At 45.7% G+C, this 20,319-nt stretch overlaps 1 protein-coding gene across 5 annotated transcripts in view; it reads right to left on the bottom strand.

The window, feature by feature from the left end:
• CLIP2 (CAP-Gly domain containing linker protein 2) overlaps positions 1-20,319 on the bottom strand; it is a 128,059-nt gene that overhangs the window by 52,696 nt on the left and 55,044 nt on the right. For all 5 annotated transcript variants that reach the window (XM_066576778.1, XM_066576793.1, XM_066576808.1 and 2 more), the window contains exons 4-5: positions 16,941-17,065; positions 33-246 (exon numbers count right to left, since the gene is read on the bottom strand). In XM_066576778.1, the coding sequence (XP_066432875.1) occupies positions 33-246; positions 16,941-17,065 (339 nt within the window). The remainder of the gene's footprint in view (positions 1-32; positions 247-16,940; positions 17,066-20,319) is intronic.

Here is a 20,319-nt window from a genome sequence, read left to right as displayed (position 1 = left end):
AGGGACAAGTTAGAGGAAGATCAGGTTCTTACCAAGCCACTCCTGCTGGGTCTGCCTCCTACAGACGATGCGACTGAGCTCACCGAACTGATAGAAGAACTGCTAGGACTGTGAGTTAGAGCTGACACTCCCATGGCCATTCTCTTGCTTTTCTTAGCTTTGGCAGGACTAGTTGATGGGAAACCAATGCGGATCACCTTGTGGATGGGAGCAAAAAGGCCAAATTTTGGAGGGCACTGGAAATATCTAAAATAAAAAGTAAACATAAGCTATACTATATGTTATAATTTATAACACATGATCAATCACATCAACAAATAGAGGCTGGGGCGCAACAAATACTGACATAGTGTTATTTATTGATTTCTATAGCATCATCATGTTCCATATCTCTATAAAAAAAGAGCATTTAGGGTGGTTTCATATCTGCGTTGGAACACCGGCCAAAAGTTCCATCACAGATGCGGCTACAAATACAGAAAGAAAACGCACTGCATGCGGAGCTTTTTCTTCTATCCAAAAGCTGGCCAGCTAGGCGGAAAGCAGGTGGACCCTTTTATAGTCATTGGATCCACCTGGAGCTGTTCGTTTCCATCTAGAAATGGAACCCTTCCGCCACGGGTATTCTCCTTTCCCGTCGGAGCAGAAAAGCAGAATCCCCAGCGCAGATATGAAAGCACCCTCACTTATAGTAGTGCTGTAACTGTCCATAGTACGGCTCAGAATCTTACATCTATATTTCAGAGGAAGGAAGACAATTGTGTTAGCCAGTAGATAGAAAAGATAAAAACTGAGAGTTCTCAGTAGTTTATATCTTTTAATAGCTAAATGGAATATCATGACAAAGAAAAAATACAACTAGTCAAACCACATTTATTTTAATATGGCAGTTTGGGGGAATTATAAAACAAGGAGCCCACATGGAATAACGTAGAAGCTTACTTAAGATGGAATTATTATTGAGTTTAGTCAATCTTGTATAAATCTGTCTTTAGAACGTTCCTAAGCCTCCCAATTCCCCCCTTCTAGAGCCATTATTTTATCATGTGTTTATAGCTCTGTGAAGGAAAGCAGTAAATGTAAAGCTCTGTGACAGAAAGACTCAGTTCCAACCCTAATAATTAGATATGGGAAATTAATCAGCAAGAGAAAAGATACACGTATTGAAAGAACACCAAAAATTGGAACCCTGTAACATGCACAAACCCCTGACTCTGCAGTAAGCTTAGAGGGGCTGTAACAAAATATACGTTGAATAGGTGATAAAAGTATGATCAATAGAGGTCTCACAGGTTGAGACCCCATCAATCCCAAGAACATGTGGGGTTATGGTGAGGCCACAGAAGTGACACCCTCATCAATCAGACTTTAATCACTTAACAAATTATAATATGATGTCCAATATACTGCATATTAGGTTATGTTCACATAATCCCTGGCGTATCGGTTCATTGTATCCATAGGGCTTTAATAGCCTGCCAGAAGCCAAAAGAGTCTTCTTTTAGCCTCCTTTGGACCGAAATATATTGGTGTACTGGAAGAAAAGAAACCAATAAAGAAAGGATACTGCATGGTATACATTTAAATATGGAAGCCTATGGATGATGAATATGACGATATACATCAGGAACTTTCCTGGCATATACATCAAATGCAGGCAATTCATTATAAACAAATTTGCATTCTTTTTTTATAAGATATACATGAAGTCGGTTACATATCTGCATCAGATGGGGTCTGTCTGTTGTTGTTTGGTCCCATCCAGAGATGGAACTGTTCGGCCGTGGGGATTCCCCTTTCCTGCTCCCCAAACAGAGTAGGTCTAACCTGCTGATTAGTAGGTGTCCAACAATTCATAAAAATGGGGAGTGGTGTTTGCACCTGCAAATTGTTGCTCAATTCATTGGAGACAGTTGATTTCAAATGCTTGGCTATCTCTGGTGGTCCAACTGAAATAAATGGAATGGTAGTGCACATGTGTGACCACCACTCTTTTCATTTGGGCATTCCCCAGCATGCCCGTTCTTGGGATCGATGGGTGTTTCAGCAGTCAGTGAGTTATCCACTGTCTTGTGCATAAGAGATAACTTGCTTTCATGGTAAAACGTCTTTAAGGCTGAGTGATGGCTTCTTCTGTGTTATTGTGTATACAGAGGCTAGAGACTCTCATGAACATAAAAGACTAATCTAGCTCTGCTTCTGAGCTATTAAGGTGATAAAGCCACTTTAAAATATTATTAATTCGCATTTTAAAAGGAAAGGTGTCATCAGAAAATGACTTATTATACAAATCACATTTTTATGTGGAACATATTTTTAAAGTATTTTTAGTGGGGGGTTTTTTGTTGTTGTTTTTTTCAATTTGTCACAATCTGTATTTTTTTTCTAATCCTAAAATCCCACATTTTTCACATTGACACAGAACCTGATAATAGGCTGATACTTCCTAATCTGTAGAGAAAACTTTGCAGCAGTCATCTCAATAACATCACAGGCAGGATTACACTGAAAGGTAGACACTTCTATGTAGATAACACAGTAGCCACCATTCACAAGAGGTGATAATCTGTGACTATCTACTCCCCTTTCCTGCAAAATCACATCTGCACAGGTCACAGAGCATGTCTAGTAAGTCTCCCATACAAGTTAATGGGTCAGCTCCTATTTATTGTGTGAGTGGCCCATGAAGCTGCTGTAACGCATATTTCTAAATGGCTGTTAAATGCAGCTCAGGCAAGATAGCAGCCCCCATAATCATGTATAGACAACAGAATAAAAACTTCTACAATCAAAAAATAAAAACAGATTCGCTCCAACCCCCGTGTAATTGTGGTGCTGTCAGCACGCGCATATCAGCTGATCAGTCGGGGGCCCGAGCGATGGACCCCAGCCGATCAACTATTGATGACCTATAAGCAGTTGTACAGTTAAGACTAATGGTGATATTTACTTGTTAGTATGCTCTTCATATGCGCCTAAGCTATGTGTATCCAGTCAATGTTCCACGGCCTGTAAACGGCCTTTGATATACTATTAAGACTTTCTAAACCTTAAATAAAATGAAATATTCTGATTTCAATTTTTGCATGAACTTGCCAGAATAAACTTTATCACGTGCGGACGTAGTGCAGCCAAGTCTTCTAGGCAGCTGTATCACTGAACATCTGCACATTACAGCATTCACTTTCCATTCACCCTGACCATGCCTGCCCTGTGAAATCTACCAGTAGAAAACAAGTCAAGGATGTCTTTTGGTAATAGGACTGTAACATACTGTTTACAAACAAAAGCACCATTATCTCAATCAGTATTTAGTTTAATCCCATCTGCACTGGCTTGCTCCCAGATGCAACTGTATTTTGTCCTATTTTTTCTCCACTATTTCACTGGCTTTAACTAATACTGTGAAAATAAGCCAAATAGCTGAGCACAAATGTTCCATTCCTTATTCTGTTTCCAGACTTCAGGAATGTATGCTGGACAAGAATACTACAAGAAAGTCTTGGATGATCTCAACATAGGCTGCAGGTGTTTGACCACATCCTATACACTGCATATAAAATACATAAATAGAAACCATAATATTTAAAGAATATCACCTCTCCTCATATGTCATAGTACATAAGTACATTCCCCATAAAATAACAATTCTGCAGCATTTTTTTTAGAACTCTGAATTGTGTTGATTCACCATTGTTCCTCCTGGAAACGTATAAATAAATTAATAGTTGGTAATTACCATTCCTCTTTCATGACAAAGGCAATGGGAACACCTTTCCAGGAGGAATAATAGAGCATACTGTAAAGGTCTGATCGACTGTTCTCTGGGCTGGTGCGCTCATGCACTGAGCTGTTTTCTGCAAGAAGCAGACAGCCCTGTTCCCACTGCAGTGGCCAGGTTTGATAATGCAGGCAAAGTTCCCATTCACTTTGATGCCTGCAATATCAAGCCAAGCCACTGCAGTGGGAACGGAGCTGTCTGCCTCCTGCATAAATTAGCTCAATGTTGAAGAGCACTGGCCCAGTAAGTACAAGCTCTTTGATATGTTTGGCCGTATAGGAGCCGTTTTTAGAGAAAAATGTTATCTCGGCCAACCACTTTAAACTAATTGTTGGAACTTTTGAGCTATTGATACTCCAAAGAAATTATACTTAAAATTAATATTAGCTAATGAGCAGATGTTACCTCACCATCTAAATACTGTAAAGCCTTCTCTGATATATTGGAAATTTGGAGCAACTGTAAGTTTGCCACAACATTTGTACATCCTAAAGAATCTATTCATTCTAGTTCCACGCTACAAATTATTATGATAAACTCCATCATACCGGTATTAAGTCAGCACTATTTAATTTGATTATTAGTCATATGTGATATATAGGTCTATATGATTGGAAGCAGGATTTATGACTAAAGAAAATAGTGACCTCTAGAAAAGACAGCAAGAGTCCTGCTTACCTCACCCACATATAGTTACTGACACCTTTCCCTTCATCAGTGTGTCACTCAATCACTTTGTCATTCATCCCCTGAGATATTGGCATTGCATGGGTAGCATATCACATTGTTTTTCTACATACTCCCTCAGGGTGCGTTCACACGAGCATTTTTTTGTGCGTACCTAGGTACAAGCAAAAACACACGTGAACAGAGCTGCGTGCTTGTTGTCAATGGAACCGCGGCTGCTGCCGGCGGCTCCATTTAAAACAATGCTCTGCCGGCTCCCTGCATTCTTTTTCAAGGAAGGGCTTTACATATAAGCCCTTCCCTGAAAAAGAAACATTTTAGTGCAAAAAAAAACAACTTACCTCTCCGCCACTTCCGTTACCCCCTCGGGCATGAATAACAGATCTGCCGCATGCGGCAGATGTTTCCTTTCCCCCCGCTAGTTAAAAAAATTCCCTGCTGCTACATCTGCCACATCTGTGGCAGATGCAGCAGAGGAATTCTTCAATTCTCTACCGAAGCTGTCACATATGACAGCTGCGGTAGAGAATCCTGTTGCCGGCATTCCCGTCAATGGCTTTTCAGGGAAGGGCTTCATAAGCCCTTCCCTGAAAAGCCATTTTAAAAGTGTATATATATAAAAAAATACTCACCTCCATTCAGCTCCCGGGGCTCAGCCGCGACTTCTGGTGCTGCCCCCGGCTCTGTAGTTTTGAGCTATCAGCAGCTGGGGATTTAAAATGCCCGCCTGCTGGTAGCTCTGATTGTGTTTGGCTGAAGCACTTCAGCCAATCACAATCAGAGCTACCAGCAGGCGGGGATTTTAAATCTCCGGCTGATGATAGCTCAAAACAGCAGTGTTTCATAAGCCCTTCCCTGAAAAGCCTGTTAAATAGTGGGGGGGGGGAAATACTCACCTGCCGGGGCTCAGTCGCGACTTCTGGCGCTGTCCCGGGCTCTGTAGCTCTCAGCAGCCTGGGATTTAAAATCCCCGCCTGCTGGTACCTCTGATTGTGATTGGCTGAAGCGCTCAGCCAATCACAATCAGAGCTACCAGCAGGCGGGGATTTTAAATCTCCGGCTGATGATAGCTCAAAACAGCAGTGTTTCATAAGCCCTTCCCTGAAAAGCCTGTTAAATAGTGGGGGGGGGAAAATACTCACCTGCCGGGGCTCAGTCGCGACTTCTGGCGCTGTCCCGGGCTCTGTAGCTCTCAGCAGCCTGGGATTTAAAATCCCCGCCTGCTGGTACCTCTGATTGTGATTGGCTGAAGCGCTCAGCCAATCACAATCAGAGCTACCAGCAGGCGGGGATTTTAAATCCCCGGCTGCTGATAGTTCAGAACTACAGGGCCAGGGACAGCTGCAGAAGCCACGGCTGAGCCCCAGCAGGTGAGTTTTTTTTTTATTTTTGGAAACTATTCTAACAGGCTTTTCAGGGAAGCGCTTATAAAGCCCTTCCCTGAAAAGCCTTTGACTGCTGTCAGGGCTCAGCGGCGACTTCTGCCGCTGTCCCCGTTCTGCACTGCTGTTTTGAGCTATCAGCAGCCGGGGATTTAAAATCCCCGCCTGCTGGTAGCTCTGTTTGTCATTGGCTGAAGCGCTTGAGCCAATCACAATCAGAGCTACTAACAGGCGGGGTTTTTAAATCCCCGGCTGCTGATTGTCAGAACCGGCAACTCTCGGGGCCGCCGTGCCCGCACCACCGGTCCGGCCACCCGGGGTACAGGAGCACGGCGCAGAGGTACCCCGGTTCTTGTGATCTCCCCGGGCCGCTGTAAGACTGGTCGCCGCCGGGTTGCTAGGGAGGCAGCTGGTGCTTCTAGTCGCTTGACTACCAGGCTGGCTTCCCTGGTAACTGTCTGTGCAGTGAGACTGGGGGCGTGCCCCCAGCACCGCCCTGATTAGCCCTGCTGCTGTCAGGCTCCCCGCCCCAATCAGCTTCTGGGGCGGGAGCGCTGACAGCATTTAAATAGGTGTGTTTTCCTCTCAGGCCTTGCCAGTGTTAGTTTGGTTCTCCAGCTGCACCCGCGTTTATCCTGACTGCTCTTGTGACCTCGGCTTTTCTGACACCTGCTTTTGGACTTGACTACGTTTTTGCCTGACCCCTCCGTACTGCGTACCCTCTTGTTGCCTACCCGGATTGTCTGACCATTCTACCGTTGCTTGTCTCAGTGTCTGTTTGTCTCCCGTGTCCCGCTTCCCTAGTGAGGGTAGGGACCGTCGCCCAGTTGTCGCCCTGGGGGTTAGCCCAGGGGGGCAAGTAGGCAGGGACAGGGGTTGCGGGATATCTCAGGGACCCCCATATCCCGGACACTGTCCTGACAGTAACACTGGCCGAACTAAGGTCAGACCCTTGCATCCGCCCGGCAACTTTGAGCCCCTCGATGGAGGCCGTGGCGGCTTTAGCGAACCAGGTCCAGGTCCTTACGACCCTTGCCCAGGACCTAACAGCCCGCTTGCAGCCACGGGAACAAGTGGCAGCTGCAGGTCCCATGCAGCCCTCGTCCGCTCCAGGAACGATGTCAGAACCTCGAGCCACGCTTCCGGATTGCTTCTCCGGAGAGAGAGATCAGTTTTTTGCATTTAGAGAGAGCTGCAAGCTCTACTTTGATCTCCGCCCCCACTCCTCTGGTACTGAATACCAGAAAGTGGGAATCGTAATTACCCGCCTGAGGGGAGAGCCCCAGAATTGGGCTTTCTCGCTACCAGCTGGCTCTCCAGCCCGACTATCCCTTGACGCCTTTTTTTTCGCCCTGGGTCAAAGTTATGACGAACCCGACCGGGCGGGCTACGCAGTCTCCAAACTTCTGGCCCTGCGCCAGGGTTGTAAGATGGCGGAGGACTACTGTTCCCAATTCCGTCAACATTGTACGGAATCCCGGTGGAACGATGCCGCCCTAAAAGACTTATTTTTGACCGGTCTGTCTGAGGGTCTCAAGGACCTACTTGTGGCCCACCCAGAGCCTAAAACCCTGGAGCAAGCCATGTCGCTGGCTATTCGAGCCGACCGACGTTTGAGGGCCAGACACGCCGCTCGGACCACCCCACTCCCCACGTCTACTTCTTCGACTGACCCGACCGTTTACCCTCCCACCACCGAGGCCATGGAGCTGGGAGCCGTGAACCCCGAGCAACGACGGGAACACCGCCTGAAGAAGAACCTCTGCTTCTACTGTGGGGAGCCGGGTCACCGCATTGCTACCTGCGCTAAGAAGCCACGGCAGGAAGAACTCCCGCTCCTAGGCAGTTATCGGGGGGACTGTCTAGGAGCCAAGGTACTCCCTGTGTTGTCCAAAATGTTAGTGCCTTGCACCCTAGAATTTCATGCTTTCCACCGTACTGGGCAAGCCTTTGTTGATTCGGGGGCTGCGGCTAATTTCGTTAACTTTAATTTCGTTGCTCAACTGTCCGGGGTTTTGTTACGTTTAGAAACTCCGATTCTGGTTTCAGGAGTGGACTCCACTCCTTTGCAAGCAGGGGTGGTTAATCTGGTAACCCCTGAAGTAAGGTTTACTATAGGAGCCTTACACGTGGAAACCTGCACCTTTCTAGTGATGAGAGATTTGTCTGTGGACGTCGTCCTAGGCCTCCCCTGGCTCCGGGAGCACAACCCGGTAGTAAATTGGGACACGTTGGAACTGGTAAAGTGGGGTCCCCGCTGTGCCAACCACCTTTGTGCGGTGAAGGTGGGAATCTCCACCTGCGAGGGGAGCCCCCTACCAGAATACCTCTCCGAGTTTTCTGACGTGTTCTCCAAACAATTATCTGAAGCTCTGCCCCCTCATAGGGAATGGGACTGTAAAATAGACTTGATTCCTGGGGCCAAACTTCCTAAGGGCCGCATTTATAACGTTACGGTTCCAGAGAGAGAATCCATGAGGGACTACATCCAGGACAGCCTGGCCAAGGGGCACATCCGGCCCTCAGAATCCCCGGTGGGTGCCGGGTTTTTCTTCGTTGAGAAGAAGGATGGGGGTCTCCGGCCCTGTATTGACTATAGAGAGCTAAATAAAATCACAGTCCGAAACCAGTATGCTCTTCCACTCATTCCTGACCTCCTCAACCAGGTCGCTGGTGCCCGATGGTTTTCTAAACTTGATCTCAGGGGAGCATACAACCTCATCCGCATTCGGGAGGGGGATGAGTGGAAAACCGCCTTCAATACGCCCCTCGGGCATTTTGAATACCTAGTTATGCCTTTTGGATTGTGTAACGCCCCCGCCATTTTTCAGGGGTACATGAACTCAGTGTTTCAGGATATCATGGGGGTGTTCGTGGTTGTATATCTAGACGACATTTTGATTTTTTCCTCCGACTTGCCGAGTCACCATACTCACGTTCAGACTGTGCTAGCTCGACTCAGACATAACAAGCTGTTTGCTAAACTCGAGAAATGTGTTTTCGGGGTACAAAAGATATCATTTTTGGGGTATATCATCACGCCATGCGACTTCCAGATGGATCCTGAAAAGGTGAAGGCCATCACGGAGTGGGCTCAGCCAGGGTCGTTGAAAGCCCTTCAACGCTTCCTCGGCTTCGCCAACTACTATCGCAAATTCATTAAAGACTTCTCCGTGGTGGCTAAACCTCTAACGGACCTCACCAGAAAGGGGGCAGATGTGAGGACCTGGTCTTCTGAGGCTCTGAGGGCCTTCAATACCCTAAAGGCGGCGTTCTCGTCTGCACCTGTCCTAGTACAACCGGATCTGTCCAGTCCTTTTGTGGTGGAGGTAGATGCCTCTGAGTTTGGTGTGGGAGCGGTACTGTCCCAAGGTCCCTCCACTCTCACCAACCTTAGACCGTGTGCCTATTTTTCTAGGAAGTTTTCGTCCACCGAACGGAACTATGATATAGGCAACCGGGAATTGCTGGCGATTAAGTGGGCTTTCGAAGAGTGGAGGCATTTTTTGGAAGGAGCCCATCACCAGATTACGGTACTCACTGACCATAAAAACCTCACTTATCTAGATTCCGCTAAGAGGTTAAATGCTCGGCAAGCCCGCTGGGCCTTGTTTTTCTCTCGGTTCAATTTTGTTGTTACCTATAGACCCGGTTCTAAGAATGTCAAGGCTGATGCCCTGTCTAGGAGTTTTGGTTCTCCGGAACCTTCCGAGCCGGAGCCTGAGAGCATTCTCTCCCCCGGGGTGGTCCTCGCTGCTGTCTCCTCCGACCTTTCACCTCTCATTCACGCCGCTCAACAATCTGCTCCTGAAGCCCTTCCGGAAGGCAAATTATTTGTCCCGTTGTCACTGAGATTGAAAGTGTTAGAGGAGACACATGCTTCAGTCCTAGCTGGACACCCCGGTATCAGGGGTACTCTGGAGTTAGCGGCCAGACTCTATTGGTGGCCGCACATGGCCAAGGATGTACGGGTATTTGTGTCCGCGTGCCCGGTTTGCGCAAGGGGGAAGAACCTCAGGAGACGTCCTGAGGGGCCTCTTCTGCCCTTGCCCATTCCGTCCAGGCCATGGTCCCATTTGTCCATGGATTTTATTACTGATCTGCCATCCTCGCTGGGGAATACGGTCATTTGGGTAATAGTTGACCGTTTCTCCAAAATGTCTCATTTTGTTCCACTTGGCAAGTTGCCTAACGCCAAACTTTTGTCTGAGATGTTCATCAAGGAGATTGTTCGGTTACATGGCATCCCCGAGGATATTGTGTCTGATAGAGGGGTTCAGTTCGTCGCTCGCTTCTGGCGAGCCTTCTGTAAAAATCTAAACGTTAATTTGTCCTTTTCCTCCGCTTTCCATCCCGAGAGTAACGGACAAACGGAACGGATGAACCAAGAACTTATCCAGTATCTGCGACTGTTTGTCTCTGATAACCAGCATCAGTGGGCCAACTACTTACCTCTCGCCGAATTTGCTATTAACAACCATGGTAACTCGTCGACCCAACTGTCACCTTTTTTTTGTAACTATGGGTTCCATCCCCGGTTCTCGCTTTCTACTCCTTTGGTCTCGAACAATCCGGCCGCCGACATATCCGCCGAAGAACTGTGCACAGTTTGGGCCCAGGTTCGTAAGAACCTTCAGGGTTCCCAAGAGAAACTGCGTAAATACGCAAATAAAAGACGTACTATCTCTGCACCTTTTGTGGTCGGGGAGCAGGTTTTATTATCATCTAAGAATCTGAGACTTAAGGTTCCCTCCCTGAAACTTGCTCCTCGGTTCATTGGCCCATTTACTGTTTCTCAGGTCATCAACCCGGTGTCATATAAGTTGGCACTTCCTGACCCCTGGAAGGTCCACAAGGTTTTTCACAAAAGCTTACTTAAGAAGTATGTGACTCCAGTTCTACCCACCCAGAACCCGCCTCCTCCTTCTCTGGTACAGGGGGAACTGGAGTATGAAGTAGAAAGGCTGGTGGATGCCCGACGGGTTAGAGGTGTGCTGCAGTACCTGGTCCACTGGAGAGGATTTGGCCCTGAGGATAGGACGTGGGTCCCTGCCAGGGACGTTCATGCGCCACGCCTAGTCCAGGCATTCCACAGGGCTTTCCCGCTTAAGCCCGCACCTGGCCATGGGGGTCCGGTGTCCCCCCGTAGAAGGGGGGGTACTGTCAGAACCGGCAACTCTCGGGGCCGCCGTGCCCGCACCACCGGTCCGGCCACCCGGGGTACAGGAGCACGGCGCAGAGGTACCCCGGTTCTTGTGATCTCCCCGGGCCGCTGTAAGACTGGTCGCCGCCGGGTTGCTAGGGAGGCAGCTGGTGCTTCTAGTCGCTTGACTACCAGGCTGGCTTCCCTGGTAACTGTCTGTGCAGTGAGACTGGGGGCGTGCCCCCAGCACCGCCCTGATTAGCCCTGCTGCTGTCAGGCTCCCCGCCCCAATCAGCTTCTGGGGCGGGAGCGCTGACAGCATTTAAATAGGTGTGTTTTCCTCTCAGGCCTTGCCAGTGTTAGTTTGGTTCTCCAGCTGCACCCGCGTTTATCCTGACTGCTCTTGTGACCTCGGCTTTTCTGACACCTGCTTTTGGACTTGACTACGTTTTTGCCTGACCCCTCCGTACTGCGTACCCTCTTGTTGCCTACCCGGATTGTCTGACCATTCTACCGTTGCTTGTCTCAGTGTCTGTTTGTCTCCCGTGTCCCGCTTCCCTAGTGAGGGTAGGGACCGTCGCCCAGTTGTCGCCCTGGGGGTTAGCCCAGGGGGGCAAGTAGGCAGGGACAGGGGTTGCGGGATATCTCAGGGACCCCCATATCCCGGACACTGTCCTGACACTGATAGTTCAGAACTACAGAGCCGGGGACAGCTGCAGAAGCCGCGGCTGAGCCCCGGCAGGTGAGTTTTTTTCTTTTTTGGACACTATTCTAACAGGCTTCAGACAATCACAATCAGAGCTACCAGCAGGCGGAGATTTTAATTTCCCAGCTGCTGATAGTTCAGAACTACAGAGCCGGGGACAGCGCCAGAAGTCGCTGCTGAGCCCCAGGAGCTGAAGGGAGGTGAGTAATGTTTTTTTTATTTTTATATACACTTTTTTAAATGGCTTTTCAGGGAAGGGTTTATGAAGCCCTTCCCTGAAATGCCATTGACGGGGATGCCGGCAGCAGGATTCTCTACTGTCACACATGACGGTTGAGAATTGAAGAATTCCTCTGCTGCAGGAAATTCTTTTAAGTAGCAGGGGTGAAGGAAACATCTGCCGCATGCAGCAGATGTGTTCTTCATGCCCGCGGGGGTCACGGCAGCGGCGAAGAGGTAAGGTTGTTTTTTTTTTTACACAAAAATGTTTCTTCTTCAGGGAAGGGCTTATATGTAAAGCCCTTCCCTAAAAAAGAATGCAGGGGTCCCGGCAGACCATTGTTTTCAATAGAGCTGCCGGCTGCCAGGGTCTGACCGTTCAGACTCTCAGCGATCTCCAGAACAGGGTTCCCACGTCCTAGCACATGAATAGAGTGGTGGTCGAGCATGCACACCTCTGCTGTTCCATTTGACTCTATGGAACTGCTGAAGAGAAGCTGAGTACAGCACTCAGCTATCTCTGGCAGTCTCAAAGAGTTTCAATTGGGTATACAAGACTCTTATTAACTGGTAGCGGTCTCAGTGGTCAGACATGATTTATCAAAACACTTATGTCACCTACCCGGTGGATAGGTGATAAGGTGTTATTCTTGGAAAAACCCTTTAAAAATGGAAATACACTTTTTAAGACATAAAAATAGTTCCACTATTAGACCTGATTCATGCGACCGTATATACGCTGCTATTTCGTTGCATCCAAAAATCGGGCAACAATGACGACCATCTGAAGCACTGGATTCCAATGTATTTATTCAGAAGAGAGATTTTTAGCCATGTTAAAAAAAATTGTGCTGGCAAAAATAGAACATCCGTGGGCATTTTTGGTTGCGGATTTTATATGCTGCGTCCAAAGATAGGTCTTGCCCTCTCTTTGGGCGAGATACGCTGGAAGCTCCTATAGACTCCTATGGGAGCTAAAAAAAATAGGGGAGGGAGTGGGGGAGTTTAGCTGTGCCCAATGCTGGACATTCCGAGGGTTTCTACCGATCGGGGGATTTCCGCCCTGCAGCATATTTTTTTGCCGAAATGCAGCAGCCTCCCATGAAAACGGCAGAAAATACGCGGCTAAAGATCGAGACTTGATCGCAGCTATTCTTCATACATGTGATTTTTCAGTGCATACGACTGAGTGTAAAACAGTATACGGTTGTGTGAAAGAGCCCTTAGAGTGAAGCTAAAAACTAAATTTTTGGGCTACTTAAAATTAAGAAGTAGAGGTGCTTGCATGTGCCAATACAGTTCAGTTCAGTATTTAGCATATATTTGCCCCAAGCTTCCTCCATGCCCAATAATAATCGCTTCAAGATGGAATTATCATCAAAATATAACTTGCAGCAACCCTTACACCTCTTTGTTTCCCCTGACTGCTCAGCCAGATTAAAATGGAGCTTAGAGAAAAGGTCTGCAACACATTAGATTTGCCTAACTTTATTCATTGCCTATAGGCCTTTATCCATAGGTGAGTGAAAGGCTGAAAATGTTGTTCATTAGAATTCTGCAAAAAGGCAGATTACATTTTATAGAGCCGTCATTGGCACTTATAGGACGATGGAAGCTTCCACTGTCTCATATGTGATATACACAGTATCCGTAAAAGGAAATTACAACCTGATTTTAATTATTTAAGAGGGAGATACAGGCTCGGACTCGCCGACAGGGGAGCAGGTGAAGTCCTGGCAGGCTTTGAGCCAGGATTGGGCTCCCACACCCCTATCCCACTCATGAATGCCACAGGGCACAGTAAACTGGCTGTCTCATGCAGGTCTACCGCTGTGGATATCCACTAATTGAATCCAACTCGTTTGTGCGAGTCCACTTTTACACAATCAAATGTTGTTATATTCTAAACACTGCATTTAGCAGCAGAAAATGATGAAAGGTATTGGTTGCAATGGAATATGCCAAAAATCGGGTGAAAAGGAACAGATGTGCAATAAAAATATACCGGGCAATTTCAATAATGTATGAGCTATAAATAAGGAAGTATACATTAACAATATCTTTGTCTACTGCAAATGACAGCCATGATTATTTTATGAGATCAGCTTCATTTTTGATGAAGATGGCCTATTACATTTTTATATACCTCAGCTACAAAGCTGTTTCTGTACTTCAGTAAACCCAGGTGCACATAGAAGGCAATTTCCCTCTGATATACGATCTAGATTTTTACTGGAAGCAAGGATTAACAGAGGAACAAAATTAGGTTAAAGACAGCTAAAGCTTTCCTTATTTAAATTCAAGATTTACTAACTTTTAAAAGGGTTATCAAGAGTATAAAAAAAATAATTAAATGGCGGACGTGACATAAAATAACAAAAGGAAGCAGTACTTACCTCTCTTCTCCTTCTGTAAAACAGCGGAGGGGCTCCGGTGAAGATCTCACTGTCGACACAGACCAGAAGTCGGGTGACCGCTGCAGCCAATCAGAGACCACAGCATCACAACCTGTTCTCCTGGCATCAGTGGTCATATTCTGGGTGCCATGATGCCAGGAGTTTGGAACATATTTGGAATGTATTTTTGAGTGGTGTTGCCATGTGTTTCTGCTTGTACAGTTAGTCGCAGCCATGGTGTATACCTGTAGACTTTTATTTGGGAAGTGCTGATTTATTTATTTTATGATTGTATGGTGGTAGAGTTGTGACTGCCTCCGTCTTGTTGTGCACTCCCGCCCATCTACCTCCTGTCCCTTTAATAGGACCCTACAAATTGGTTGACTACTTTCCTTGGTTTTATGTGGAGGCTTAGGCCCAAGTGAGACGTGTGCTAAAAGGTAGGTACCCATCTTTCCCAAGTTCTAATTAAAACCGCCTGGTGTTAGAACCCATCCAAAAGCATGATCACCTAGATGTTGCTAGATAAGCCAATATACTTTGATCAAACTATATACTAAGAACCTTGCATTTTTTAATGGGGCTAGTATATACATTATGGTTATGTATTTTCAGATTTAAAAAAAATTATTTTGGAGTGCTGTTGCCATGTGTTTCGTCCAGGAATGTGATGCTGGGGCCTCTTATTGGCTGAAGTGGACATCTGACTTACAGTCTGTCCCAAAAGTCAGTACTGCTTCTTTTGTTTTTTTAGATCATGGCCAGCTACTACATTTTTTTTATACTCAGACAACCCCTTCAATGCATTATTATTCAAACATTATGTGTACTCTAAGGATGCTGAGGACCTCAGAATGTGGCTCTATAGATGCTGACATCTCCAGTAACATTATCTGGAAGTATAATGTTTACATACAGCTGTTCCAGGGGTACTGGTTCTCATTTTAGAGATCTAGTAGGAGTTGGGAGAACTTATTTTCAGGCAATGCTCTATGGGAAAAAGTATGCAAATTAGCCTGAATCAACAAAACCAAAGACTCGTTTAAAACAAAGAATGACCAAACTGTAGACAGCTGTTTCTAGGCTCTTGCCCATCATCAGTACACAGGAAAGTACAGTGATAAGTTGGCTTGCGAGTAGGCTCTCTCCTGAATTTTTGCTCTGATTTAATTCAATGAATGGCCGAGCACTGCCTGTGATTGGCTGGGCGCTGTGACCAATCACAGGCAGCGCTCAGCTGTTATTCATTGAATGACTGAGTGCTCAGCCATTCAGATAAAGCTCTTTCAGCAGCCGGGGATTTTAAATCCCCGCCTGATGAAAGAGCTTCAGAGCAGTGCAGAGAGAAGACATGGCTACACGCAGCTGAGCCCCGGCAGTGGCAGAGAGGTGAGTATATATATATATATATATATATATAATTTTTTTTAAACTTTTTTTTATACATGCTATGGATGATTTTCAGGGAAAGGCTTATATTTAAAGCCCTTCCCCCAAATCACTGCGGGGTTGCTGGCAGCTCATTGCATTCAATGGGGCCGCCGGCAGAAGCGGCAGCCCCATTGAAAGGAATGGCAAAACGGATTAATGTCGTTTCCATTCATTTCAATTGGGAAACTAGTTTTGACATACGAGTGTTTTGGGTTAAGAGTTTCTCCACGGAACAAATTAAACTCTTAACCCAAGGCACCATTGTACCTGCTTCTGGAAGAGTCTCTGGTTTGGTTGATCAATTTACATACAACTGTGAAGGTCCTTTTACACACAATGATTATCGCTCACAATTAGTTCAAAAGAGTGAAAGTGAGCAATAATCATTCATTGTGAAGCAAAAAAAACCTTGTTAGCACTCGCTGGCTTCTCATCTGTGTGATAGCTCCCCGCTCAGCGCTTCCCATAGGAAGAGCTTAGCTGGGAGGGAGAAGCGGACAAGAAGCCAGCGAGCCGGAGGCAGGACTCTCAGTTTGAAAGCTCTGCACGAGTGCCAACGACCTTAGCGGTGACATCAGTGCTTGTGCAGTCGCTTAACAAACTGCCGGCCTGTGTATGATAGTACCTTGATGCCATCTATCCAACAATAGCAGAATTACTTAAAGGGATTGTCTCATGGCCCTTTTAAATAGTTGTTGGCCCAGTGATAAACTGGTATCATTAGGAGAACTCATGTCTGGTCATGGTAGTGTTACATGCTGACCATTCCAATAAATGAATGACCATGCAATACACAGATAGTGCAAGTCAACCGGAGACACTCTTTGTGAGCAGCTCTCCTGCCTAGCTCCAGATAACCTATATAATGATATGGGCTCAGCAATTACATAAAATACTGTATTATCCAGTGTAGGCCTAAATACATAGGTACAATCCTCATACTCAGACACCATTATAACTATATGCTAAGTACCAGTCTGCTGCCTGTTTCGGTCACATGCAGATCTCCATTGCTCCTGTGACATTCTCAATGTGTCATCGACATTCACTGACAGCATTGGTAGAGCATGCTGATAACCTGGATGACCACCACTTCCAAGTACTGAAATAAGGATATCCTAGTTGGAATACTTACTAATACAATTCTGGAAATGTTATTTGTTTATATTCATATAAGGAGGAAACACGTTCATACCTGGTGCCAGCCACAGCTCCGTCATTTTTCCCCAGGGGTTCATCCAGCTCCACTCCACACCACTCGCCTTTTGCAAAATCTGTCTCTCCAACATAGCGAACTACGCCTGTCTTCGTGCCTCCAACCTGTAAAACAATACATAGTGCATGTTTTTTTCAGAAATATAATAGCTTTAAATAAATTATGTCATAACCAACACAACCACTATATCTTGGAAGAGGGAAATATAAAGCGGAGATGTAATAAAAGGAACCATAAAATGAATCAAAAACAATAATAAAGAGAATCAGCCCATATTCAATCTTAGGTATTACAACATATAGTATGTATCAAATACTATTATGGCAGGGATGGAGGAGTAAAACGAATCTGAGTCATTAATAGCTTCATGTATGTGACTGTTCTATTGTGCTCCATAACCTCAGATTGAAAAAGATTGGAATAGGGCATCCATAGCCTTGTACAGGGCTGTGCTGTACCTTTGTGTACCTCAGATTTTATGGGAGTTTGTGTGTTGGATTCTGGATTCCAGTACTGCCTTGGATCTCTCTAGGCGAAAATATCACAGAGCATCATAGAAAACCACAAAAAGACAGTCAGAGCGCAGGGATTTGTATGCTGCCATGTAGCCTCCAGCTGACTCCTCTGTCATATGCATGTGGCTCATCGTCTTCGTAAAAACTTGTGATTTATTCTTTAAATGGAAGAGAGCTATTACTCTTTTACATGGGCAATATGAATGTTAAAGTAAAGTACACTATGCACCATTTTGTGATTGGCCAGTACTGATCACAAGTAAGTATAGTGCATTAATGGTCCAAACACTACCAATGCACTATGGACAATTAGGTAGTTTAAAGTTGACAGTGGCCTTCTTGGCTCTTGAAAATGGGACCCTGAACTGGTAGAGCTAATCAACAGATGACAAAATCAACTGCAGGTAATGTACTCCTCTACCCTTCAGCCCTAGGATAGAATTTGTTCGGAAACTGGAGGGTCGCTTGAAAAGGGGTTCTGCCATCTAATACAGTGATGGCATATGTCTATATGCCATTACTTTATGATCAAGGTGGGTCCAACCTCTGGGACCTAGCATACCCTGTAAGCTGCACGGCCAAGTAGCTTTGAAACTCATGGCACTCAGCTAGTTAAAGCAACAAGCTTTAGGCTCCAAAGCACACTTAAGGCCCATTTACACGAAACGATGATCGCTCAAAATTCGCTCAAACAGCAGTTTGAGTGACAGTTTTGAGCGATCACTTTGCATAACCTCTTAAGGAGCTAATTATCTACTTAAGAGGTTATTACTGTGTAAATGTAGGTGGAGTGGGGTACTGCTAATAGCTCCGAGAACAGCAGGAGCGCTGACAGCTGCTTTGTTCTCGGAGCTATCAGCTGGTATCCTGCTGAGAGCTCCTAGTGGGATACCAGCTGAAAGAATACTATCAGCAGTATCCTGCTGAGAACTCAGCGCACGGAACTGATAAGAATCATCGACGACTTTTAGCTTGCTTAAAGTCAGCGATGAACGAATAGTGCACGAAAAGTGCCTGATGGCAACGCGTTTAGACACGGCGATTATCGCTCAAAAGATGGTTTTGAGCGAATTTTGAGTGATAATCGCTGTGTCTAAATGAGCCAATACTTGCTGCTGCAGAAGAGAAGGGTCGTTCCTACTCTATTTGGTCCTTGTATAGCTGTCTTGTTCCTCTAAGGGCATGTTCACGTGGTGATTTATCTGTCAGCTCGACATCAGATTTTTTCCTAGGAATTCTGGCACGGATTTCCATGCAGATTCGCATACAGATTTAGTCCAGGTCAAAGGGACAAATCTGCATGCAGCTGCCTGACGTGGATGCTGTGTGGAAACTGCGCCAAGCCTTGACACTTTTTTCCTTCAGTTTTCAAAGTTCAAAAATCTGTGCCATATGAACTACAGCACAGATGTGCATAGCATTCATTGGAATGGTAAAATGGTGCAGATTTCGCCATGGATTTGGGCATAGAATCTGCAACAAAATGCCGCCATAGGAACGAGGTCTAATGGTGGTTTCACACACAAGTTTTTGTGGCAGTATTCATGCATTTTTTGGAGCCAAAGCCAGAAGTGGATACAGCGAGAAATATAAATCCTTTCTTTATATTTCTGGGAGGTTTTGAACCCACATCTGGCTAAAAGGAACACAAAATACACAAATCGTGTCCACAATAGGTTCACCCAAAATGAATATATATATATATATATGGTATTATTCCATAATCAGGGTTGGTGGTGCTGCTACTTTTTTGTTTTATATGTTATGTTCTTTAGTTTAAGGGGATTGGACTCTAAATTTAGAATATAATCCAGGGGTGATTGTGCCTTTGGTGATCCTAGAGTAGACCCTTAGGGATTTAGGGTTAGTCTTTCTATCGTGCTGATTATTATATCACTTGAATTTATCTTCAGCATATACTTCATTAAAACCTGTAGGGTTCCTAATAAGTTGTGAGGTCCAACTGAAACGCATCGAACCGTCTGAACCTTCCATATTATATTCCTCTCTATATAATCTTGAACCAACTGAACTTTCTATATGTTTCATCTCTATATAATCTTTGGAGAATCATACTATTTCCCTTATAGTTAGGGCATAGCTCTTTTTCTGTCATTTATTCAATAGGCAGAAATAGGATTTGTTACTGACTGATATCTAACTCCAATTACTCATGTACTAGAGATCCTAGAAATCTATTATTAAGCAGTTTTAGGAGTGTTACACCGGATATTCTTTTTTTCTGCCCGGCGGATGTGGTCCGTATGCCGGCAGTGTGCCAAGCGCATGCGCCGTGCACTCTTTTTTTTTTAACTCCTGCTCTCCCGCGGCAGAGCAGAAATTCAGCTGCGGGTATGCCTCGTATCCGGACGGCCTCCATAGGCTTCCTGCAGGAGCCGTCCGTGCAGGAAACCCGCAGAAAATGGAGCATCCTGCAGGTGATTTCCCGCATGTGCGATGCGCGGGGCAGAGAGAAATGACATCCACAGGTATTTACTTACCTGCGGGTGTCCAATGCATCCCTATGGGCGCGGATCACACGTGTGGGACACCTGCAGGGATTTGAATAGAAATAGAATTGTCCAGTGGACATGAGGCCTTAGTCATTTATGAACAGACCAGGAGTTAACAGACAGGTATCCCTAGCCCTGATCCCCTGTTTTGGAATTTGTGCTACCGGGGAGGAACACCATATCTATCTATCTAATCTATCTAATCTATCTATCTATCTGGTGATCCTATCCTGGACACGATTTGTGTATTTTCTGTTCCTTTTCTGTTGGTCTGTAGCCCTCAGTCTTTAGACTATTACAATATAGGTTAAGTTTTAGGGATCTCTTCTG

This window comes from Eleutherodactylus coqui, chromosome 1 (genome assembly GCF_035609145.1).
Source record: "Eleutherodactylus coqui strain aEleCoq1 chromosome 1, aEleCoq1.hap1, whole genome shotgun sequence".
NCBI lineage: Eukaryota > Metazoa > Chordata > Amphibia > Anura > Eleutherodactylidae > Eleutherodactylus > Eleutherodactylus coqui.
This window is presented reverse-complemented; position numbering and strand designations above follow the sequence as displayed.